At 37.8% G+C, this 27070-nt stretch overlaps 1 protein-coding gene across 7 annotated transcripts; it reads right to left on the bottom strand.

The window, feature by feature from the left end:
- Positions 1 to 985: 985 nt before the first annotated feature.
- LOC105425106 (uncharacterized) lies at positions 986 to 27070 on the bottom strand. 7 transcript variants are annotated; one of them, XM_011635693.2, is made up of 9 exons: positions 26742 to 27069; positions 21925 to 22425; positions 18409 to 18541; positions 4505 to 5134; positions 3950 to 4151; positions 3715 to 3763; positions 3267 to 3345; positions 3039 to 3197; positions 986 to 2572 (listed from the first exon to the last, which is right to left on the bottom strand). In XM_011635693.2, the coding sequence occupies exons 2-9, from the start codon at positions 21976 to 21978 to the stop codon at positions 2367 to 2369; spliced, it is 1512 nt and encodes a 503-aa protein (XP_011633995.2). In that variant the 5' UTR covers positions 21979 to 22425; positions 26742 to 27069; the 3' UTR covers positions 986 to 2366. The 7 variants fall into 7 exon arrangements, with proteins under 7 accessions (XP_011633995.2, XP_011633996.2, XP_011633994.2 ...); XM_011635694.2 differs by having other exon boundaries at positions 3039 to 3188; XM_011635692.2 differs by having other exon boundaries at positions 3039 to 3345; positions 26742 to 27068.

The following is a 27070-nucleotide window of genomic DNA, read 5'->3' as shown; positions in this document are numbered from 1 at the left end:
ATTTATAATAATTATTATCAAGAGAAAATATACGAATTGGACAAGAAATATGTGCAAAGATAAAATAGTTCGTCATTTTTCTATTTGTCAATTTATGCCAGCATTATTATTATTATTATTATTATTATTATTATTATTATTATTATTATCATCTTCACAGGAGAGAAATGTGTGTATCATCATTCGTCGACGTCCGCTTCTCGCAATCACATATCCGGCGAAATTTATTTGCGGTCTCCGGGAGAAATGCTATAACGGCGTCATCGACGTGCTCCCTCGCGCGTTTCCCAGGTCGGAAAACAAGATGCACGTGCTCTTCCCGCCTCCGATGTACGCGTGGTGTTGACGTCGGTCGCGCTCGTAGCGTTCCAGATTTTACGAAGAACATTAAAGCCCACGGCGCACAGCTTTGTTTTGCAAAACATCGTACTCGCAAAACATTCATTGGCCAGCTATTGGTCCAGTTCACTCGCTTTCTTCCTCTAACAACACGCTATTCTTCTCGGCATCCTGTGCCGGGAGACCTGCACTAGGACGCAGTAACGCGAAGCCGCGTAGAAACTATTCTCAGGCAACCGTTTTCCGAAAGAGGAAGTCTCTTTCTTAATGGATCGGTTATTTCAGTAACGTCTCTATGTTAAAGCGTTAAATAGAAAATAGATTAATGAAATATTAAATAAATGATAGAATCTCATTGGGAGGGAGTTAAGAGTGTTTAGAACATAAAGTTTTGAGCACGTTATTAAATAAAAACTAAAATATTATGCTATTATAAATTATAATTCTGACAATTTTTATAATGTCGAAAGTGGAGTTTAACATTTTTTTATAGTCTTCAGATAAATGGTATTTGTAAATTAAGATCTTTAGTTCAATGAAATAGTTTGGTGAAAACTAAATAAAACATAAATTTCAAAATAGTTTGATAAAAAAGCTCTCGCTTTCTCTTTCTCGAGCAAAGCGAATCCCTGAAAAAGAAATATATTTTTCGATGATAAATAATTAAGATTTATTTTCATCATCTCTTATATAGCTGTCATTACACTTTTTTACACGTGGATTCTCGCCGAACCATTATACGCAGCTGCCACAAGGTGCTCATACACTATTTCGTTGTGTAATAACTCGAACGAGACGTTTAATAGAAGCCAATTTTAATGATTTATACATGAGACTAATTAATTCGCAGTATGAGTTTCTTAAAGTTAATTAGTACATCTATGCTAATCGTATATTTACATCGTAATCGTCGCGAAAACAATTTCAGATCTAATCTGTATAGTTCACATGAAACGTACATATTCGTACGATTAAACATATATAGCTCTATTTATTAAATTCTATATATACATATACATATATATATATATATATATATATATATATATATATATATAAAAGAATTCTCTACAACAAGACACGATTTTTCCCTACTCTTCTCACAAACTCTGCAACGAAGAATTACATTTTCACAAATATTCATGTCGCAACAGAAAAGGTATCGTTCGATGTAAAAGGGCAAAAAATGTTATACCGTCATAGTTCTTTATTAATCCGAAACAATGTTTTCCATATTAATCCAGAAAGAAATTTTCTCTGTTGAGTCTTGATCGAAACGATATCTCATTTCCGTCGTGAACAAACTCCGCCTCTCACGTAAAGATTTCATCAAGATATTAAATACTGTCTAGCAGTCGAAAACGATGTGCGAAGATAGAGGTATTTTCAAAGATGTGTTTTATCGTGGAAAAAATGCGGGCAAAGTCAAGAGATCGTTTTTCGCAATCGCCTTGTTTTTTGTTTTTTTTGTTTTTTTTTTTTTTTTCCATCGGCGATCGGAATCACGTGTTCGTGACCGCACCTCTCTCGCGAGATAAATTTAATCGCTGCGGGATTATTGCACCATGTCGCGTCGTAATATCTCGCGGAATAAGTGCGAATTACGCTCGCGCGTATTACGTGTTTCGCTTACACGTTTAACAGGGCGTGAACAATCACGTCCATGAAGATCATCCGCGACGTGTACGTACCCTTAACATCGAATTTAACACAACAATAGCAATTACACGAGTTCCGCAAACGTTTACGTTTATTTCACCGCGCGGTTAGATGGCCGCGAACGACCATCCAATAACATCGCTAAATGATTATCAGATATTATTCGATAATATTTGTTAAATATATAACCATCATCATATCGGGAGATGCGTTCGGGTCGCATGCATCGCTCACCACTCGTCGAATCGCGCGTCCATCTCATCGCGATCTAACGCGTCGTGCGACAGATCACGTTGGATCCTTTCCCGATCCACGCATCGTCCGTTCATCGTGTAGCCATGATATACTGACAATGGGCCCTCTTGTGTTCACATAAAGCACTTGGAACGCGTCTGGAATTCCATCGGCGCGAATCCCGTCGTGGAGACGCCCGTCGACGTCGCGGAGCCCATCATGCCGGACGGGACGCCGACACCGACGCCTCCGACGCCGACGCCGACGCCGACGCCGACGCCGACACCGACGCCGGTAGTCGATACCGTGTTGGTCCCAGGCTCTTCCTTCACGTTTACCACTGCGACAATCGGCAGATCCCAGTAAGATCATTAAAAAATTGCATGTATGACGATATTTAAAACATGGTTCGCGAAAATAATTTTCCTCGAATATGATTATTGTGTGATTAAAAATTAAAAATAAAATTGATAGGACTCAGCAGATTAAAAATCAATAGAGTAAATAAAAGGATTTATGAGTTAAATGTAGGTGCTAAAATATATATAATTTATTTTACATTTTATTTGTTCAAATAAATTTTAATTTAAACAATTTATATTTGGACAATATATATTTTAGTATTTACATCTAGTTTGAGTTCATAAGTTTTTTTTATTTTTTCTATTATTACTTGTCCTTCAGATATTGCTCTTAAAATCAACAAATGATGTGTTCTAAGAGAGACCGCGTGGAAATTCTGCAAACTCTTTAGAGTCGCGTTGAAACGGGTTAGGTTCTCAATTTTTATTAAAAATCGCACTCACTTTCAGGCCAGTAGCATCTTCCGGGCATTGTATCCGTGGTCATCGCGGACTCGTGCCTCCTGCCGCAAGCGGCGAAACTGCTGCCGAAGGAGCCGCCGCCCATGGAACCGGGCGATCCGGACGTTCCACCTGGAACATCCAGGTAATTGCCTTGAAACGCTTTGTCTGGTCGTTCAGCATTACCCCGCTCGACAAAAGAGGGTGCAAAGTGCGAGAATAGTGACTCACTTAACGAGGTACCCAGCTGACTGTATCCGTTCATAGCCGGGATTTGCATCGACTGCATTGGCTGCAATTGCGGCTGCAGCTGTAATCAAGGAGATTATAACTCCAATGATTCGATTGGGATTCAGATTTTAACATAATATTTATTATAGATATTTGAGTATGTTTTATATTATTATATAAAATGTATAATCATATATTTTGATATAAAGAAATTTTTTTTAATTATACTTTGCGGAGAAGAAAAATGCATTCAAAAATCTAAAAGAAGATGTCGTATGAATGTAGCTTGTTTAAAATTTCGTTCTCCTCATAGTAAATTAAAAAAAAAAAAAAACACTAAAAAATATATTCTAATTATTTTGATATAAAGATTCATTTTATATAGGTTTAATTTATGAAAAAATTAAGTTGAGCATAACCACGATTTTTAATATGATAACCGACTCACCGATTGACAATGGCTGTACGAAAGTTGCGACTGTTGAAGACTCCATGCGCTAAAACGGAAAAAAGTTTAATGCTAATTCAGAAAGGGATATATTATTACAAACAAAATACACATATTGTTAACATACACATATTGTTAATTTTTTAAAGTCTTATTTTTAAATTTTTAGTCGAACTAAAGACACGTAAGCTATGATAATTATTGCATTCGCACACATTCTAAAAAATATGAATACCTCGTGTCGTATCGCGTATAAGCGGTAGGGGCATACGAAGGGGGTGAATGACCGAAAATGTTTCTATGAGGCAAATGCACGTGAGTCGTTGAGAACGGATCACCGAAGATCGATTTGTGATACGGAGCATTTCTGTAAGGACGCTTCATTCGTCTTCGTCTTCGGTAATTGCCATTCTCGAACATATCTTCATATTGCGGATCTATCATGAAAAAATACAATAAACTCACATTAAGATTTAAGCTTAACATCATTAAAAAATATAATCATTTAATTAAATAATAACTCTGAGGAAAAAAATATTTCATTTTTGTATCAATAATAATTATGAATCAATATATTTCTTTTTTTTTATATGGACGATTTATAAGCATATAAAAACCAAAGATAAAAAATTCGGAAATTGAAAACCTAGACAAGTTCGAAAATTAAGAAATTAGCGCAATTAAATCCGCTAAATAAATTTCCAATAATTCCCTTCACAATTAACTTATTTCATGATATAGAAATGGATAAATTAGACGTATAAATATTTTGTAAACAACGTTAACCAACCGAGTGTCCAGAAGTTGCCCTTCCTCTCGCCGCCACCCTCCCGGGGTACTTTGACGAAGCATTCGTTCAACGACAAATTATGCCTAATCGAATTCTGCCATCCCTTCTTGTTCTTCTCGAAGTACGGGAACTTGGCGGTGATGTAGGTGTAAATCTCGCTGAGGGTCGCCCTTTTGTGTTCACTGTGCTGTATCGCCATGGCGATCAGGGCGACATAGCTGTAGGGCGGTTTGCTGTTTGTGGCGGAGGAACCGCCGTTGGTACCGTTGTTCGTACCGGACGCGACGGTGGTCGCGGTATTGTCGGCGATAGCTACGGTGGGCGTGGAGGGTGCGGACGGCGTGGAGGGATTGCTATTGGTCGTGCTGTGAAGAGCACCCACGGGCGACGAACCCTTGTCGTCCAGGTGATGGTGAGTCGAGCCAGCGGTGGTGGTGGTGGTGGTGTGCATAGAGACTACGGAGTTTGTGCTATGCAGACTATGATGGGGGTGGTGGTGATGATGGCTCTGGAGGGAGACATGATGCGACGTTAAATTTCGGCCTATACTGCCGGGAACCGACGAGGACTCGAGATCCTTCGGGATGCCGCCGATGCAGCTATTCTGCAGCTCCGATACGAAACCGCTCACTGAAATAATAAGAGAAATTCCACGCTATTCTTACATCGATGATTTATATTATAAAAGAGAAATTCTTCTTTTATTATCTCGTCCGGTGCGAAGGATTTTTCATGTTTCTTAAAATAAAATTTATGGCGATATTTTTAGAGTTCTCAGTATACTTTGTTCCATCTGGAAAAATATTTCTCTCTTTACAAAATTTTAGAGTTTGCTCTTTTCGATGTAAAATTTAAAAAAACAACAAATTTTCTATTGACCAATTACTTGTTCGATGATAAAAATTCTTAAATTTCTATAGCTCACGCAATTTCTAGTTTTACATTCATCAATTTAACTTTACTTTGATGGAGGAAGCATTTGTGATTAAATTGTGACGTCAACGAGGTTAGCGTCGAAAAACCGAGGCGAGCGATCGTGAATTCCGAGACAATGATCGAACATCATGGCGGCCACTCCGAGAATCTGGACAATGGGGTTGAACGCTCGCTGCCTCATTTCATCATCGATCGACTGATTCGCTCGCGCGTAACTTGTAACACAATTCTCAGAAATCTCCGGGCAAAACAATTGACCTATTTAAGAGGAACTTGTGTCTCGGGACACCCGAAGCCCGTACGGGTTTTATGTTTAGTGCCAGGAGTCGATATACGAAGCGATAAAGCACCAACGCGAGAGAACGAGCACTCCGACGATATTGAGATACGTTCCTCAAATTAAGCCTTGACGAATGCAAGTTTAGACGTCTGACTAACTTAGAAAGGATTTTTGGACTCGTCTTAAAAAATTTTCTAAGCCTACGATATACGCGGTAATAGAAAACAATAATGCAAAATCAACAAGGTAATAGTAATAAAAACATTGATCTTTGACAATGTAAACTACCATGTCGAAGTACATTTGCAAAGAGTATAAAAAAATTCGGGGAATATAGAATATAATGCGAACCGATATTTTGCTCGTGTTATGCAAAAACGTGATAACACGTTGCAGCAATATTGAATTTTTTTTTTCACAATGTATGAAGCTTGCGGGCGTAGCTTCCATTAAAACAGTGCGATAATCTGTTTTTTGCGACGCGATATAATCGCAAAACGGAAAATGCCGGAAAGAGAGACGGTGGGGGAGGAGAGCAAGAGGGGGGAGGGGAGAGAGAGAGAGAGAAAGAGAGAGAGCGTGCGTACTCGGAAGTGCTGCTGCACGAGGCACGCGGGGGATGGTATCGAATGCATCGGTGCCCCGCGGCACGTGTAACTGAAACTGGATGTAACAGGACACCGATAACTTACGTGCGCACTGCCGCGGGCGAAATAGGGAAAGAGGAAGAAAAAGAGAGAAGCGGGGATAAAAGCGATGTACCCGGGGCGATGGAAAATACGAAGGAGCAGGCGGAAGAGTGAAAATCAGCTCGGCCGGCCGGCCGGCCGGCCGGCGGAAATTTATCTAATTATGTAACCGACATAAACAAGACAATCGTAATGTTCCATTATCGTATTCTCTCGCGCGCGGAGTAATTGCCTAACAACGAAATCTCGTGAGAAATAGTTAATAATAATAGAAACGTTTTTTTTTTTAAATCTCTTTTTGTAGATTAACGTTTTATTTTTAAATTAATTCTTTTCTAACTTTTGGGACTTAAGAAAATAAAAACTAAGATTAAAGGTAATCTGACACATTGGACAGAAATGGACATTGCAATATTACAATGGAAAATAATATTGTTCTTATAAAAGAGATTTTCATCGTTACGAGAACACGAAGTATAGAGTGATCACGAAGAAGTCACGTTGACGAACAAATTTACGGTTTACACCACCGTGTAATTGACATCGTACTACGAGTCGTTAACCGTGGACGTTAACGGCCGTACAAATTGCTTCGCACACGCGTAAAGCTCGAGCGAGAAATCCTCAGGGTGCAAAATGACGATCGTAAGGAAAGCGGAGAAATGGACTATATATCTTATAAAATCTCCTCGTATCGCTCGTGTATCGGTGACACCGGAAACACGTGATATAAACGACACGTATGACATAAAGGATTGTCCTTAAAATTATTATCACCTCTAAAATTATAAATCATTAATATTTAGAAAAAACTAACGAAGCAAATGTAGATCATTGCTCTTGTGTCTCTTTTTTCATAAATTTTTAATAAATATTATTAAAAGCTAAATGTTACAGGAACATAACACAATTCTATTGAATTTTAATATACTTCAAAAGCGTGTAACATAAATTTCACTTCGAGATATTCATTTTTCAATTTTACATGCGATTCGAAACTGTCAAACATATAAATAGAAAAATTATATTGAAAATTATATGGAAACTGGCATAAGGTGATATCCGGCATTAAGGAAGGAAATGATTTGTCGAGCTAGGATGATATCTCTCTCTCTCTCTCTCTCTCTCTCGGTAATACAAGAATCGTTCGCCATGAAAGTCGAATGTCATGCGTGTATCTCGATCCGTCGCGTACGGAGGGAGTATTACGTATCTACAACATCGTCATGAGTTCGACGATATACAGTTACGGCTTGCGAAAACGTGGACACGTGCTCCGGGCTAGAGATGGATCTGCCAAACAAGATGTCCGCGCGACACGGACGCTGGGTGTAAAATTTCCCGGTATCGCACCGGCAGGCCTTGTCCTGGCGAAGAGCCGTGTTGTGGAAACAAGGATATGCCGTGCCGTGTCGTGCCGTGCCGTGTGTTCACGCACATCGCCGGCATATCGATCGACGGTGATCTCACGAACGTCATGCACGAGCCTCACACGCTTCGCGAATGACGCGGATTTCTTTTTTTCACCGAATTACCACGGCACGACATCGAAACGCCATTTGGTCCATTTTCTATTTGGAGGCAGACTTAAACGGCGCGAGAGCGAAATAAATAAAAATTATTAAAAGCAAATTATCGATTAACCAGCCATGTCAAATTGAAAACTTAATAATACATTCTCCTCCCGATAATATTTCGTTCATTATACATTAAATTCATTAAAATTTAATGAAAAATATTGTATAAATATAATAAGAGAGAAACGTATGCTGTTGCACAGCATATTATTAAAATTAATCTTGAAATTATAATTTCATATTTCTCAAAATATGTAATATTTGTAAAAGCTCTTTTTTGGTATCGCATCTCGAAACTATTTTCAGAAGCTTTTTTTTTTATGAAATTTTCAAATTCTACATTAATAGCTTTTTTTCCATCAAACTGTCATCAATTCGGCATGACTACTCGTATCCGATCTTTCAATATTACATTAATAACATTAAAGCGTAAAATTATATCCTGTGGATTTATCTCCGGTCTCGATGTCGGGCTCGGGTTTTTTTCGTATTTCCAGAAATACGACTTTTCCGTTATGAAATACGCGCGTATTCTCTATCGCCGTGAGCAAACACAAATTTCAGAAATCGCTCGTAGGACCGAACCGAGAGCGTAAAAGGAGAAAGAGAGAGAAAAGGATGGAGAAGAGAGGGAGGGAGAGAGAGAGAGAGAGAGAGAGAGAGAGAGAGAGAGAGAGAGAGAGAGAGAGAGACGGGGATTTTAATGTAGCGACGAGGATCTCTCTTTTCAGACCCTGCCATCCGTGGGTGTACAATTTCCTGCAGCCAGCGAGAGCCAGGATCATCCTCGTACACACGAGGAGAGGCGGTGTTTTGAAAACAGGGATACGCTACCGTGCTCGACTATTGTCATAACAGCGATCCGCAATGATCTGATGGCCGCGACAAACTGTATTACACACGTACACGAGAGTCCCCGATCAGAAAAGGATACTATGGGTAACAACCTCCGTATAATAATCAGCCGCTCGACCGAGCACGGGAGAAGCGTAGCCGACTTTAAAGCGGGAAATCCGATACCCGCCAATAATATAAGAATCGAAACTCGCGGACTGATCGACTCTAATTAAGTGCGCATTTAAAATCTCGTAGCTCGTTTATGCGCATATTATTAAATCGTCCTAATAGAAACGGGCGGATTAAAATGAATAGAATATCGGAAATCGTATATCTCCGCGAAACAACGTGATACTTTGTCTAAATTTGTCCAGTGTGTTTTTTTTTTCCCCTTCATATTTCCCATTCTACGTTTCCGATATACAAACATTTAAATGCACTTAACTAAATGCAAAATGGAAGAAATTCATTTCGAGTATCTTTCTCAAGTTTCTTTGCGCAGCCGGAAATTTAACAGAAATTTGTTTCTTGTTAATCTTTAATTTTGCAATCTTTGATTTTTTTTCTCGCATTAAAAATGGAAATTTAGATTATAATAATTACAGTGTTACTATATAAAATGGAACGATTGTACGCGACAAAAGTTTCAACGGCGAAATTTCGATCCGAGCCAAAGAGATTAGCGAAACGCCAACGGCGGAAGTTCCTCCACGAGAGGAGGACAATCTCACATGATACCTCGAGCGAAGAAAAAAGAAAACGGAAACGACAGACGAAGCGTAACGCGTAGAAGGTATATCGATTAGCCGGGGTGCAGCAAAGTCGATCTCGGGGCGAAGGTCGTAGTCTTCGTCGTCGCGCCTTCGTTGTCGCTGGCCGTCGCAGTAGAAAACCGTGGCATTCGCATTCCTGAAATGCTGCTGGGTTGAACGAGGAATCGGCATCCGGCGCCGATAAGCGAAATACAATACGCCGTGACATCACGCTGCGGCTCGGTGAACCAACCACGAGAGTGACTGAACAAACGAGCGGCAACGAGATAGAGCCATCTCGTCTTCGAAGACGGGCGATCCTCCCGAGGACACCATCCATTCGTCGACGTCGTCGTGGTATTTTCAAACGTATCATAAGCATGAAGAGACATGATGTATATCGGAAGTCACGCATTTGACCACTCATTGACAACTCAGCGTTATCAGAATCCACGATAATGCGAGTATGAAAATATGAAAAGTGAATATAATAATAATTTTAAGGTAATATTTCTCGCAATAAATAATTTCTTATAGGCTTCTGATTATTATTAGGATATTATTATTAGGGGATTAGACATACGTCGTTCGATTGCCACGTTTTCGGATCTACATGTTAACGAATCCGAATAGTTATGAACAAGATTCTGGTAATTCTAAAAATGAATCCATATTTTGTTGATTTAAAAATTTATAAAAATAGACGCTCAAGATGTCGCCCGACCGCAAATGCCTGGATTTTTCTCTATTGTCTATAGAATTAAGAATTAATATTAATGATTAATTGTCTTCCCGATCATTAACATGGAATGGCTGGATAAAGAAAACTAAATTTTTTTTATAAGAATTTTTTTTAATAACGACTTTCGTCGAATTATAGTAAATTCAAAAAATTATGTAAATCGAGCTTCTTTTCTTGATTTTATTGCGACTGTAGATATACATTCCAAGAATCGTGAACTCATTCCGCATTCTGCAAAATTGCAAGCTTAGCGGAATGACGAGGCGAAGGATATGGAAGAAAGCACTTGCAATTGCACTTTCGTATCCTAAATAATTGTGGCTCCGAAGGCCGACTTGCGTAATATTTGTTATGTCAAGGGGCCTTCTTCGAGCTGATCGTTGCATTCCGTCCCGAATTACGAAATTCCTCGCGATTTACATATTTCTCGACCTACTTTCAAGCGAAACTTAGTGAAATTAAAGTTCCAATAATCTCATTTCCCTGATTTTCTATTATGCCAGTAAATCTTTTAATGAAAATTCGCAACTTTTATAAAAAAATATTTATAACACATTAATACAAAGCAAAACACATTAAGCATAATAGATATTAAATCTTTGAACTTTAAATACAAACTTTAAGCGCGCAAATTTTAAATACAAGGTGATATATCTGAAAAAAATTAATAAAATTAAAAAAATGTGAAAAAGTAATTTTTCTCATACTTAATAATTTATATATAAACTTTATTTTATGATAATGTTTTACATTTCTTTCTCTTTCATGTAAACTTCTTATTTCATAAAATTAAAAAAAAAAAGGTTAAAAATTATGCAGCTTTTTCCACATACGTCACTAAATGGATTTACAAATTGCATTAAAAATTTTATTTTGATTTGAATAACTCGATCGATCGGCTCGTTAAAAAAATCAACTCGGAAACAGTCTCGTCTTCATTCCGACAGTGTCCTGGCGCGCAATTTCATCGGATTGAGACAGGATTCGCGAGAGGCAGGATTTACAAATTGCATTAAAAATTTTATTTTGATTTGAATAATTCGATCGATCGGCTCGTTAAAAAAATCAACTCGGAAACAGTCTCGTCTTCATTCCGACAGTGTCCTGGCGCGCAATTTCTTCGGATTGGGACAGGATTCGCGAGAGGCAGGAGCAGATGTATACCGGCGGGTGTCGCGTAGCAAATCTCCAGTTGCAGTCAGGTGTGTTGGCGAACAGTTTGTGACGTTATCGCGATCTCGGTGCCTGCTTGCTCATGCATCTTGGCTCTTTTTCCTTCCTTCTCGCTTTCCTTTTCTCGCTCCGTACGTACATAGCTCCCAACGTGTATTACATAGAGCACGCGTTACGTTTTCACATGTGTATGTACGTACGTACGTACGTACGTACGCGAATACTCGAGAGCACATTTCTCGCTACTGATAACGGGTTATTCTTTCGAAACGCGCTATCGCCGCGGCATATAAACATTTTGTAAATTGCCATTGATTAATTGATTCCTTTAGATTCGCGAGCGCGTTATCGAAGGAGACCGTTTGATCTCCTCGCTGATCAATTGTAAACAGTTATGAATAATTCGGGGAGTTTTTTCACCGGCCAGTGGTTTGGAATTTGAACCTTTACTCACGTCACAAAGCCGAAGATAACCGAACCGATCACTATGTCTACTAATGTCATGAATTATACAATGTGCGTTCCATTAGTGTTACGTGTATGTTACGTGTTACGCGTAAATTTTTATATATTTTATTGAATATATGCCCCATATAATTTAATCCGGTTAATTGGCTTCAATTAAGCGATGCATGCGTGCGTTTAGAATATCATGAGTAATGGGATTTTGCATCCAAGTAATTCGACGGGATCAAGTAGCGAGGGCACGAGGAGGAGGGAAAAATGAAAAAGGGTGACACGTGACCACGTATCGATGTGCAATTAGAGTAGAAACGTGCTGAAAACGCAATACAGTCATTATCAGAGCTGTCATAAATTAACGTCTAGACTCTTTTATTTTTTACCACGAGCTATGCGCAAAATAAAATCGTTAGCTGTGCATAAAGAAAATGTGAAATATATTTTCGCAAGACTTTATTTATTCCAAAATTTCGGGTATGCAAATAGCGATTTTTGAACATTGCGTTATTTATTTTACTCGGCAAATAATCGATGAAGGAAGAGAGACGTGCGGAGAGAAGAGAGATGGCATGAAATGATGATGAGGGTGAGGTCAAACGGGCTCGAAAGCCTCGCGGCGGTTCTTGGCTCGTGATAGAAATCCGATATCCCATCGGCAGCTATCTCTTTCTCTCTTTTTTTTCTCCGTCTTTCCATATGCGTTTAAACATCATTCGCATCCCTCGTTACCGTTTCCCTCTCACGGTTGCTTTTTTTCAAATTCGAATTTAAAATCTTTTTAATTCTTTCATCGTCAGGTAGATAATTATTAGCGAGTTATTTGCAGAATCTCAAGATTTTAAAGAACATGGAAATAAAAAACAAATTTAGAAGGAGGATATTATCCAAACACAAAGGGATATGAGGAAAAGAGAAAATTCTATTGTTAGAAGTTTGCGAGTGATAATCGCGCGAAATGTATCAGTGTGATAAAAAGTTCTTGAGAGGACATCGTCGCGAGGGAGACCGGATGAAGGGGCCTCGTACGAGGATAAAAGACAGAGGCTTTCCTCCGAGCCTGAGGTCAGAAGTCATCTTAGCGACAGCTTATCTTGCGATATCTTCCGCGTGAGCCAATCGCAGTCTGGTAATCTCGACCTCGTCGTCGTCGTCGTCGTTGTCATGACGTAAAGAGAAAAGTATACGCTAATGTTTACAATGCGTTTGTACTCACGATTGTTTTCCGCAATTCATATCACGTCAAAATCACGTACATGTTATTATCATAATTCATTCTTTCCCATTATTTTGATTTTTGACTTCAATTATTTTTTACCATTACGTCATTCTTACATCATTTTCCTTTCTATCTTTTATTAATACTTAGATTAAACATTAAAGATGTATTACAAAATTATTTTCATAATTTTGATATTTACAAATTTGATATTTACATATTTACAATGAAAAAATGATAGAAAATTTATAGATTACTCTAAATCGTATGTAAAAATAATTAAAAAAAATTTAGAACCTGGATGAAAAATTATTTAAATGAATAAATAATAAAAATAAGTATAGTACATCGTTAAGACTATCACAGTTATATCATCTTATCATCATCATCATCATCATCATCATCATCATCATCATCATCATCATCATCATCATCATCATTATCATCATCATCGACATGATCGCGTTTGTCAAATTGCAAATATGCTGTTGCAAAAATCTCCATCTTCATTACTCGATTTTTCGGGATTTGCATCTTTTACATCTTTCTAAGACAATCGTCGATCAATGATTCCATCATTATCGATGATTCCAAAATCCCAACATTCCAAGTCCGGAATTCCACAAAAACGCGGTACGTTCGCTTACGTAAACTCATGTTTTATCGATCACGGCCGAATCAGTCGACCATTCGCAATTTCACTGAAATGACCGACGATTTGCATCGTTATTATTAATTATTATAATTTCAATAAGAAAATTTTTGGCACGAGAGACAATGACAGAAGAGGGGCAATCGCGTGACACGAGGATACCGCGTCGTCTTCCTTCGATCATTTCTTTCTCTTCGCGTCAAAGACAACGACGACTACGACGCGTCGTTATCCCCGTTGCTATCGTGTTTTGCGATAGTAAATATACAACGCGAGCAGCCTGTTTTGCACAGGCGTCGTGCCCGCCATTACTGGGCATTGATTAATCGGAGGAGCACCCTCGTGGCGCGGCGCAATCGCGAGCGAAAACGCAGAAACACAAATGAGAAGTTAAGTCGATTATCTAACGAGTAATTACTTTTTGTTCGGAGGCCCGACCACATTTTCTCAATTCGGTTCGTCAACTCCGAATGACCTTTATTATCTTTGCACCACTATGTTTTTCTCCTCTTCTCCACGTTCATTTTGTCGCCAGGCATTATTCATTTCAAGTTTGTACAGCTTCTTTACACGCGACAGTTAGAATTATTGAAAGAATCAGAAATTGAAGCAGAAAGCTGCCTGACATAGAATAAAAAGACAATATATCCGAAATGAATAATAATTGTAATTATTTTCATTTTATATTTTTTTATTTTTTTTTTCATATTTATATTCATAGGACAATTTTTGAATCTTTTCTTTTTAAACTTTGTTTCTACTCCATTGTTTATTTCTTTTTAAATTAACGTTCTTAAATTCACCTATCAATATAAATTAAATTAAAACCGTTTTACAAGGATGTAATTACTCATTATCGTTAAATAGTCATTTCCCGCCGAAATATATTACGCGGCTTATCTCGAAACTTTGGCGGCTTCTGTCAATTTCTGTAACGTTGCAACGAAAATATAGCGCCGTTCGCGATAACGTCCCATTCGTATGCGATATTTCTTATCGCAAAATTAGCGATCGCTCCCGAACCGATTGCCGTTATTTACTACGCTGTGATTTTGATACGAATACTCGATGATTGCATCCATGACCCTATTTTAAAGTAAATAAACAGGGTCATCGATCCGGACTTTCCTTAAAAATCTATCGCGCTATCGTACTTGCTCGAAAAAGAGAGGACTATTATATTAACCATCTCAGATTATGATGTCGAAAGTGGAAAAATTACAAAATAATTATTTCGGAGAAACCGACCGATGATACTGTCAATTTTAGGAAAAAATTCGTCAAATATTCGCACCTTTAATATACACGAAGAATTCCTTCCTTCTTCGGATGAAAATATCAATAAAACGCACATAAAATGGACATAGAAAACAATTTAACACTTATAAAACAATACAAGAGAGGATACAAATATATTATGTCGTACAAGAAAGATCTTTCTGACAATTTTCTTTCGAATGCACGTCATATAAACTCGTGTGTAAAAAAAAAAACAATGTAAAACAATAGACCAGTTCGATTGATGATTCGTTTGGACGTCTAAATTTCTCTGATTGTACAGTAATATACCACAACGCGCAGTAGCAACGCAATAGCAATTAGATCAGCGTTTAAGCGATAATCGGCTGTCCTATAATTAGACGTGTCAGCTATTTCGTACGACTTTATCGTGCGGCCTTTATTGCCTCGATAAACTTGCGGCGCGTATAATCGTTGTTAAGCGGCGGAATAGAGGAGACGCGCGCGGACTGTAACGATATGGAACGTGAGAGCCACGATCCGGCCACTCGCGCATCACATTCGAGCTTTGTATAATCAGCATGACAAACATTTAATCGCACACAAGTCTTCCCTCTAAAAAAAATCGCACACAAGTTTCCCTCTAAAAAAAAAAAAAAAAATTCCCTCTAGAATTCGCGAATTACCCACCACCGACACCGACAACCCGACAATAAAAAATTATGATTCTTTCCTTTTCTTTTTATTAGAAATAGTTTATAAGAAACGTTCAATGTTATAAATAAGAAGATTGGTATAATTAAGTCCGGAGATGCAACAAATGCGACAAATTGAATATAGTACGAGGGCTGCCGATATTTTTCTCGTTCCCGGGTGCTGGTCTAAATGCGAACATCACCAAAGTCGCGACTGCCACGGCGGAATCCACGAAGAGACTGTCGTCGTTAAACGGAATACATCAGCCCCCGAGGAGCACGCACAGCCTTCCCGGATTAGCGACCATAACTCTTACACACGAGCACTCTAAACACCCCCGATTCACGCGACGTGGCTCTAAACACGCGACGCCTCGTTGCATCCTTCCTCTTGTTTCAGCAGCATCCGTTCTGGACCGCCCGGTGAGATCCTTCTTACCGAAAATCTCTACTTCTCGTCCGCGTCTCTTAATCGCTGGCCCTCGTTAGCCAAGCGATTCGTAATCTTTTTAAAATGAATTCACGAATATTTTTGCATAATGACCGGAATCATTATGTGACATAAGCGAGTGAAATTGGGTTGACAAAAAAACGTAAACAAGAAAACACATAAATAAGAAGAAGTTGAAGAGACAGATAACTCCTTGCTGATTTGGTTTGATTTTTAATACTTCCTTTGCGGCCTGTTTATTTTTTTCATTTTCAAATCGTCAAAAATTCTGCATATGTAGAAATTATTCGAGATAAACTCACAATGCATTAGAAAATTAACAATTATAAAATTTGCAATTGATGGACAGTGTCGATGGGTTTATTTTTCAATTACAAAAAGGTCACGTCGCGTTATTAGTTTCTTCATTTCATCGGATTTCCACCTTTATCAATTATCAACGCTACTTAAAATATTGAATTCGATATGTTTTTATTATTCAGTAGTAAATTTATAATAATTTTGATGGCAACCATTGAAATTTATACTAGCTTTAATATCTAGTGTACTGAATTTGATACGAAACGTTAAATATAATACCACCAAGTATTACATTTAATACTAACACAGTAATAAATGTGAGAGCCAACGTCAATACTGCGCATCGATATTGCTAGTTCATAGCGCGAGAAATTACGAAAGTTCCTTCACTTTTACGGACTCGCCCTTCGAATAGATATCTATTGCGCGCCTTTGACATTCTTATCTCGGCGAAGGCTCGCAACTATTAACGATTATCTCCATGACGCATATCTGCGTAACACACAGGGGACATCGATACCCGTCTAAGATTTCACCCCCTGTAAGTAAGAGGCCGACGGGATTAATCGAGCGAGCGGGAGCCATGTCGGCGAGGCCATATCTCGGTTTATCTATCTATTCAGACATTCAGCGATTAGCGAATAATAAAGTCCGGTAACACGAGCCGAATGACGAAGGAGCTACGCTTATCATTCTCTCCCTCTCTCCGCCTCTCTCTCTCTTTCTGCCTTCGTCTTTCTTTCTTTCTCTATTATCCTCTCCGTAAATGTTCCTTATGACCAACCGACTTGACAATCGCACATAGAAAGACGAACCCCGGGGCAATCGTATACCGGCGATACAGTTGACCATTGTAGAGCGAGAGAGAAACCATCGGCAAGAAGTCTATCTCGATATCCCGTTGAGAATAAAGAATGAGAAGAATGCTACGTATTCGGCGACGAGATAATTCTTCTCTCGATATGAGGAATCTCGCTGTATCGCAATATTGTACCCTTACCCTTATCTCCATTCATAAATTTGATCTCGGTTTGATTTACCCTTTGTCTTCTTCTAATTCATAGAACTATATTATAAAAATAAATTTAACAAAATTAATCTACATTGGCGGAAATGGTGGTTAATCTTGTATCGTACGGCACCTCTAAACTCGAGGTAGATTCAATCAAAGAAATATCGAAGAACCGAGAAACAGCCATTTATATATCTATTCGTATAAATCGTCTGTCCTGTCGTCGGTACTGTCGGTAATGTGTTAAAGCAATATCAAGATGCAAGATCTTGAAATGCACGTTAAATCATAACCGCGTTTCGTCACCGCGAGATAAATCGCGGGGTATTTCTATTAGGAGCACGACGTCGGCGACGGATATTTCGTCGGTGGAGGAGGCCGTATAATCGCAGGGATGAGAGAACGTGTGACTAAACGCCGCGCCGAAAGATCGGGGATCTCTTCTCGCGCGCCGCAGGCCGCCCGCGGTATATCACTCTTTCTCTCTTCTCCTTCCTCCCTCTCTCGGGAAAGTCATCTCTCGCGGAGAGAAGCCCTCCCTCGCGACGACGACACACTCTCAACTGTCTACAATTTTGTATTATTAGAACGCGGCCTTTAGCAACAACGCGCTCGGCTTCTTTCCGCCGACGCTGCCGACGTGTTCGAATTCGTCGTTCGGAAAGATTGCCACTTTCGACTCTTCACTTTCCTCATTCGATCAATTTCAAAAGCTGGTTAGAATTAATTTAGAAATTAGCAAACACCGATATAGAATTTTCAAATTAAGTTTTTCTCTCGAAACGCGCATAATTAATTGATGAACAATCCTAAGACAAAATTGAGTGATTTTTTTTTTTCATGGGTTATGATACTTAGAGATAAATAAAGTATCGGGGATGAAGATATTACCTTGATGAAGGGGCGGCAGAGGTGACGGCGGTGACAATTGAAAGGGCTCCTGTTTGATTTTGAGGGAATGAGGAGAATCCTGCATACTGCTAAGTCCCGTGGCGCCCAGATTGCCATTCCCCTGCTGCAACTCCTAAAAAAAAATCACAATCAGATTAATAAAATCTGTCACTCCCTGTATTTTTGGCAAATAAAATGAAAGTTCACATCAACGAATGAATCGATGTATTGGAAATAATTTATGTACAACATTTTGTTTACGATCTATTAATTATATCGTAAAACTATTTGTATTACATTTCGGTATTATTCAGATAATTACATTTTGGTTTTATATATAATATAACAAATAGTTAATTACCATACACGTGTCATATTGATACAAAGTCAATATAGAGATTATATAAATATAGAGGGCATATAATTAAATTTACAGGCTTTAAAGTCATTAAGATCACATTATTTCTACAAATAAATTAATTAATTACAAGCCACGCGACCAATGTCACTATATACGTAACTAAAAATGATTTGGATCACCGGATGAATCGGTCAAAGTAATTCCACGGAACGATCGCGAGATCCAAAAAGACTCGGCGCGGACGCCGTAAATCTTCGACAAAGGATGGCGCATCGATGAGGTAAATTCACGTCATCCTAAAATACGCTCGCTAAAACATAGTCCCGTAGTAGATTCCGAATGACGGGGGTAAATGAACCGGTGAAATCGCAACGAGACGAACGGCGACAATAAAGAAGTCCCTTCGCGCGAGAGGAAAGAGAGAGAGAGAGAGAGAGAGAGAGAGAGAGAGAGAGAGAGAGAGAGAGAGAGAGAGACGAGAAAGCGGGCAGGCCAAAAGACTTTTGGCTTGGTGCTTGCGATGTTTGAAGTGCCGTCACCGGAAGCTTACAAACACCGACTCGGTGTTGTGACATCGTATTATGCCAGGGCGAAACTTACGGTCTCGCTAGATCGTTAATTTGCGATCCGGTTTTACGAGACTACCTAGGTCGCTTCGCGAATCGCCGAGACGCGAAATTTGGCGTCGATATTCGAATCACGAAAAAAAATTCATTCCAGATATATATATATATATACTTGGCGATCTTTACGACCTGTCCGATGCATCATTCAGCTCCTTTTTATTCTACGCAATTTCTATGCAAAATACTTTTATTGTTATATTTCCAAAAATGAAATTCGGTTTTTGTTAGAAAAACGAGAAGTAGAATATTTTCAAAAAATTATATTCCACATTTTTGACATCTTTTCACGCCAATCTCGTATCGTGTTTCTCTTATCGCTAATCACTCTGTGTAACGTCCACTATCAATGTTTTCCCGTAAAACCGTGATTAAGAATTAATTACGAAAGGTCGATCATTTTCTGCATTGCGACAAAATAATTATAGCATAACCGTTAAAGAAAAGATATTAAGTTTACAATACATATGCAAATTCATCGCGTTTGTTTTACCGTATCAAATATAATCTTGAAAGTCTTATCGTTTCCGTATCCAAATTCACAAAGTGTCTTCTTACATACATCTGCTGTGTTGAATACTCAAAAATCTTTTAGTACAGATACAAGAGATCAACATGAGACGAACGACATTATTTTATCATCGCAACCACGATAAAATGTATCTATCACTTTTCACACGATACTTTCACGTGATATTGTTAAATAAATACACTCAGGAAATGCTTAAGATTATTATTAACCGTTTAAAAATAAAGCCAAAAAATTATCAATGTCTTGTTAAAGCTCATGCCAAACAAAAAAACAGTGTAGCAATCTTTTTTAACGCTTCTATATGCAAACAAACAATCGCGCGAAAGATTAATTTTTTTCTGTAAATACGAAATCTACTTATTAATTATTTTTAAGGGATTAGTAAGAAGAATCCTTAAATAAATAATGAAATTCGAAACATCTCGATGCTAAAAAATTAATTTATCACTTATTTTTGTGCCTCAATATAGAAAATATAAATCTTATTTTATAAATTTCTAAAGAGAAATGATGATGAGAGTGATCTCCAAAATTATTATATTAAATTATACTAAATATTATATTTTTCATTTTCGATAAAAAAATTAAATTCATCTTTCCATGTTTAATCATCTCGTTGAAATCCTTGAGAACTCGGGTGGTTAAAGAACGAATCAACGAACAAATGGTAATCAGAGTTGCCATCGATTTTTAGCTCGTGTTCGCGAAACCGATCGTCAATGCAAACCGATTGACGAAGTGACATGCTCGATAACCCACTTTTAATCTATTCAATGATCATGTCGTGAACGAATCGTGCGCAAACATCGATGCTGAATCTGCGATAAGAAAATTCTGCCGAGATTTCTCTTTGTACACCTGACCCTCCTACCTTACGGAATATGAAAAAGATACGGAATAAGCTATTTATGAGTTTTCGAATCCTCCAAATTAAAAAGCTCGCCACTGACTAGAAATTTAATTATTATTAATGTATTTAATTATTTTAATTATTTACTGATTAATAAATTAAATTTTATTTTTCAAGTGGGAGGGGGCTGAAGAAATGTTCACTCAGCTCCTCACTTAAAAAATCAAATTTCAATGTACAGTGACAAACTCAAAATTGTTAATTTGCAAAATTCGAAAATTCTTATAAAAAGCTTATAATTCTGAGTTGTACTTTTTTTTCATTCCAAAGTGCAAGAGTCAGCTGCACAAAGGTCTTTTAGTAAATCGAGAATCATCAAGGTTGACTACGCTTTTTCTTTCGTCATAGACAAGGTTTCTAATTTTTCGTCTAATTTAAGATGTAAAGTGAGCAACGAGAATTTATCAGCAGAATGAATTTCACTAAAGCAGCTTCGAAATATTGCGCGAAATTGTCGCAAAGTAAATCTCGTAGAAGACATGGCTCGCGAGTCGTTGTGAAATTTTCGAGGTCATGACCCTCCAACTCTTTTTTTTTTCGTTCCCCTGTTGGAAGATAACGAGAGCATGCGTGACGACGTTAAGTTGCTCATTTCTCGCGTCGTTCCGCGAAAAACTCTCTCGGAAAAAAAAAAAAAAACAAACGAGTGATAAAAAGAACGATTGCCGAAATATAGATAGAATAACGAAGGTTATTCGTACATCATGTTGCCTATTATCACTGTAAGTGAAATTATAGACGCACTTCATTCCAGTCCGTTCCATGTCCGAGTATTTAAATTTTCAATTAAATTTTTTACTCAGTTCAAAAAAAATTTTCAAATGTGTCAATTGTTAATAATGAAACTTTTTCACATACAAGTATTATACTTTCCATTTAAATATTGCGCGGATAAATTGATATTGAAAAATATTAAGAGTTAAATAATATTTTATAATATTAAGTAAGTGAAAACTTAATTAGTATCGCGTTAATTTTTTGTTAAAAAAATTTTTTTAAGTTTTTCTGAATATTAGATCCGCCTTTTCTTAAAATGTATTTCAAATCTCGCCACGAGCGAGATTACCCCCCCCCCGACTTCTCGACTTACCCCAGAAACAGGGATGATGTGCGAAACCATCCTGGATCTGTCCACGTAATTCATAAAGGCGTCGGCCGTCGCCGCTGCATTTACACGATGCTGCTGCAATTGCACCCAATCACCGGTCGGGTTCTCCACAATTGCACCGCCGACGGCTTCGACAGGTCGGATCAAACGATCCCGTTCAGATCTCGCGAAGACGTTAATGTTTGGAGTTTTCTTTCACTGACACTTCAAAATCAAGCGATCGTTTCATGCTCCAGAAAGCATGTGTTACCAAGCAAAACACTCGTTTCACATCGGCGACACAATCCGCACAGTATCGCGCAAATCGTTAAGGGAGTTAAAATCGTTCTGGATACGATCGTTCTGGGACGAAAAATTACATTGCAAGAGCGATGTTGCAATTTCGCACTTCACATCTTCGAGGAGAATCGTTCGTGGCAGTCGCAAACGTGAAGGTTTCGGAAGATTCTCTTGGAACCAGGAAGAATATTCAATTGAGAAAATCTGTAACAGAATAAATATACGTTTTCCATCAGTTTCTGTAATGTGCTCGCGCGTGCAAAAAAGAAAAAGTTAAACAATTGAATTATCTTCAAAAACGCAGTGTGTATAGCAAATAGAAATATCTTTTATTTGTGTAAAAGAACAAGAGATTTACAAATCACATGAAATTTGAATTTACACTTTCAGCAAAATGAGGCCCAATATTTTTACAACTTTTTTTTAGATAAACATATTTTTTTATACATTTATAATTATATATAATTAATATGTCACTTTTGTCATAGCAAAAATATTCAAATGCAATTAAAACATAACTTGTGTATGTTCTATAAAGTTTAAAAATAACTCTTAGAGTATATTAATCGTTGTTACGTTAGTCACAATTGTCAAAAGCTACACATAACCACTTCTTTCAAATCAAAATGTCTACAACCACTAAAATTAAACTTCATAAAACTTTTTCACTTGTTCCCGTGGTAACCGTTCGCAATTAACGTATCGTACTAATGAAAAAAAGCTGATGCAAACATCAATGTAATAGCCTGTCTTGAATCAGGTCAGCTGATTCATCGAAAATCCCCACATACATTCGCAATGTCAAAATAAAAACGTGCACAGTCTTACAGATAAAAGATTCACTGTGTATTTTGTCATCGTTTTTCGTGAATACAGACGAAAAAAAAAAAAGATGACATCTGATAACTTAATTATCGAAGCATTCGTTAGTTCCAGCACCAGAGAGACTAAAATTAGACATCAGCTCGTAGTTTGTCATTAGTACAACTAATCGTCGTTGGCATCGGCAAGGGAAGCCGATGTTCCCTGGTGTCGGAAGACAGGGAAAATAAAAGAAGAGATTTAAAACGACAATCGCGGTATCGAAACCCGGGTTCCAACGTGTTTCAAGCAGCAATACACCACTCGTCCGTCGGTGACGAGGCACTATGAGAGTCGCCAGCACGAGAGACGAGACGTCTCTCTGGATGCTGCCGGCTGACGCCGGAAAGATGACGAGTACGCAACAGCTGAACACTTAACTAAAACCTTAGTGACGATCGAGAAAAGGGACTTGGAAGTCCCCGGGGACTCGTCGGGACTTCCGCCAGCGTTTAGGCAGACCGCCGCTCCTCGTCCGCGCCGTCGTAAATCCCGCCTAGATCGCGATGTTTACGATTTTTCGAGGTCGTTCCCCTCTTCAATTTAGGCAGCTCCTCTAAAAGCTACTCTCTCTCAGAATCATCGGAAATTTTTCGACGACAGTCGCGATCATGAAGCGAGTTAATGAAGCGCACTTATCAATCATTCGCACAGTTAACCGGGCCAAAGATATTTATATATCTGTTGACGGGAAATCGTTTCTCTCCCTCTTTCCCCCGTCCCCTCGATTAGATTATGTGTTTGTTAGGCGACATTATATTCTTATGTATCTCCGCTAATTCGTAATCCGCCGTAATTCTGTTTATAACGAAAGGTCTTGTTGCGAAAGGTCGCGAGTGATAAGAGACTTGTAAACACTTCTACTAATCAGCGGTCTCAACATTTACATTTTTTTTTTGTTCTTACTAATGGATTCACAACCTTCAATGTTTCCAAATTGCTTGAGAAAAATTTCATGAATTTCGTAAATGGCGTTCTTATTTTTAAAATCCAGATTAAATATATAGAAAGAACAATTTTAGTGGCAAATCTAAAAATTTGACCAGATGCAAATCTGAAAATAATTTTGTTGGATTTTTAAAATTATTATATATGTATGTTCAAATTAGTTGCTAGAAGATCAAAAATTTTTGCAGTATTATTTTCATGCTTAAGCGTCTTATATAATAATTTTGATATTCAACAAAATTATTTTCAGATCTATATCTGGCCAAATTTTGAGATTTATCAGCGAAATTCTTCTCTCCAAGAGGGAAAATCTCGAAAATTTCAAATAAATCGAGAAATAGGTCAGGAAATTTTCCTATACACCTTGTAACATTAATTCTTTTCGTAATATGCAAGAAATGCGAGTTAACCTATAATGAAATTTGATTATAAATGTTATATTAAGATATTTCTTAGATGAAGAAATGTAATGATTCATAAAAGTTAATTGTTACAAATTTTCTACAACTTTCCCTGCATTTATCAAATTGTATCTATTTAATTGCAGTCATTATTTATTCATGATTTAAATCAATGCAAGAATTATGCATATTTGTTATCCTTCCTTAAATTATTAGGACATTTTTCGATTAATTGACTGCGGTTTACATAACAATATAGAATGCAGTCGTGGATAGTGATTCTTTATACAAAAATGAACATAGATTATAAAATAATTTATTCCCCGTCACGCACTTCTCGTAAAGACACGCATTCTATATATCCTTGTAAAAGATCAAGAAAAATTTAGATAGTAAAAAATAATTTTCTTTGCTTTTGTAAAAAAAAAAAAAAAAAAAAAAAGGGATAGCAAAATCTTTTCTTTTCTTTGTATGCACATTTATGTAGACCTATCTTATCTTTACTCTTCACTTTGTCAAAAATACTTATAAAATATTGCCTTGGTTTTCAGGTAACACATGAGAATTCAATCCTTCGCGTGCAGACGAGAAAGGGCGCGTTTGTGTCATACAAGATATGTGGTTGACGTTAACAGAATTCACGTGAGCATTCCGGAACTAGACAAGAGGGCACGCGGCGCCGATCGGTCGGTCAATCGACCGATGATACCAATTCTTTTCCACTTGTTTTACGAAGAAAACTCCGCTTATCTTCGCGCTCGCGCGCGCGATGCAGCGCGAAGAAGAAATATTTATCTCGCTGTTTAGTAAACAGCCGTCCGCGTTCGGACCGCTACAAATCGGTCGTTCGCCGATCGCGAACCGAAGTTTACAAACTTCGACGATCTCGCGCGAGAGTCTTTGAGATAGCCGAAAAAAATGTTACACACGCGAAACCGGCGGCACGCGCGACGATGACTTACTTCTTTCGCGCGAACGATAATGAGGAACATTTCATTCATCGCGCTGTACGCATGTACTTCGTGCGTTCACGTTTTCCCTTCTTCTCTCGCCGTCGATATCGCTGCTTTCGCATCGTCCCGAAACTGGATGGATCTAACGAAACGATTCGACCGATATCAATTGATTTGATGTCGATTTAAATGAAAAATATAGTCTCGAATAACGCGTTAATCAATTAGCACTGAAAATAACAAAATGTTTCTATATTACATATCTCATTTTTTTATATCGATTGTTACGTTAATTTATTATGAAAATTAATATTAATATTCCCTTTAATTTTAAATAATTCACTCGATCGCGTAATTTTTAAATGATATTGCTAAATATGATATACATTAATACAGAAATATACACACGCAGAGAATAATTTTTCCTGGCAAATCTAAAAATTTGGCCAGATCTAAAAGTAATTTTGTTGGATCATTAAAATTATTATGTAAGACATTTAAACATGATAATAATACTGCAAAAAATTAGAACATTCTATACAATAATTTTGAAGGTTCAATAAAATCATTTTCAAATCCGGCCTTTCAAGTTTTTAGATTTGCCAGCAAGTATTTTTTCCATATACATGACGGATTAACTATAATTAATCTTGGCAGATCAATGAAGAACACACAGATTTATTGAAATACAAAACTTTAAATTATAAATAAGCTTGTAACAACAAACTAGCATTGCAAGTTGAAATAACTGAAGTGTTTCTGTTTTGATGATGATTATTTTATATATAAGAATCCAATACAAATTATAAAAAAGTCTAATCTTAAAAAAAATATGTAAAATTATATCAACAAGGATTTTACAGAAATCACATCACTCATAAATAATTGCTATTGATTCTTCTTGTTATATCTGAAACTTTTTATTCTTTATAAAGAATAAAATATAATTATAAGAAGAGAGAAATATTCTTATTCCTTAAAAAGTTGAGCGAAATAAAAAAATGACTGAAAAACAGACTTAGACTAACCTAAAAGTACTCTCCTCCTTCCTGATATAAAAAATTCGAGTTTATATTATAATAACTTTAATTGAACGCGTTAATGTCCGTATTAATTCGAAATAAATCAGACGTGGAAACATTTCAATTTCATTGGAAGACGCGAAATCAATTTTACAAAACAATTTTTTCAACTATTTATCGCCGTAACCGTTACCGCTATGCGTGAAGTTAGCAACGGCTAATATCCTAACTTGTATCCGAACTTGTTCCTTGTTCGATAACAACAGAACATCGGAGCGCTTCGAGAAAGCACAAAAGAAGAAAAGAATGGGACACAATTACGTCATAATCATTACCTTGTCGGCTTGTCTTTCGGTCCCTTGGGACTCCTTCGTCCCTTCGTTCCTTCGAGTCACTTCGTTCACCGCGTTCACCGCGAGCGAAACGGCGCGAGCGGAACGACGCGAACGGAATCCGATCGCAGACGCGAAAATCCGTACACGAGAGACGAGATGAAACCGAGGCGAGATCGAGACTGGGCCGCAAGAGACGACCGGCCAGACCGCGGCGATTCACGGGGCGCGCGTGTGTACGACGCGAAGGGAGTCGGAGGCGGAGTCGCGCGCGTTACGCGCCAACTTCAGACCGCCCTTCCCGACGCGCGCCGGCCAGCCCGCTCGCGGCT

The sequence above is a fragment of the Pogonomyrmex barbatus genome, unplaced genomic scaffold, assembly GCF_055798465.1.
Source record: "Pogonomyrmex barbatus isolate J1 unplaced genomic scaffold, ASM5579846v1 scaffold14, whole genome shotgun sequence".
In the NCBI taxonomy this organism is placed as follows: Eukaryota; Metazoa; Arthropoda; class Insecta; order Hymenoptera; family Formicidae; genus Pogonomyrmex; species Pogonomyrmex barbatus.
This window is presented reverse-complemented; position numbering and strand designations above follow the sequence as displayed.

What these genes read in the sequence shown, in the direction of transcription:
- LOC105425106 (XM_011635692.2), bottom strand. Translation starts at nt 21,978, where the DNA reads ATGAATTACGTGGACAGATCCAGGATGGTTTCGCACATCATCCCTGTT. An exon ending in ACATCATCCCTGTTTCTGGG is followed by an intron (nt 18,542 to 21,924) that starts GTAAGTCGAGAA and finishes ATTTTTTTTTAG; the next exon opens with GAGTTGCAGCAGGGGAATGG. An exon ending in GGGCAACTTCTGGACACTCG is followed by an intron (nt 4,152 to 4,504) that starts GTTGGTTAACGT and finishes TTTTCATGATAG; the next exon opens with ATCCGCAATATGAAGATATG.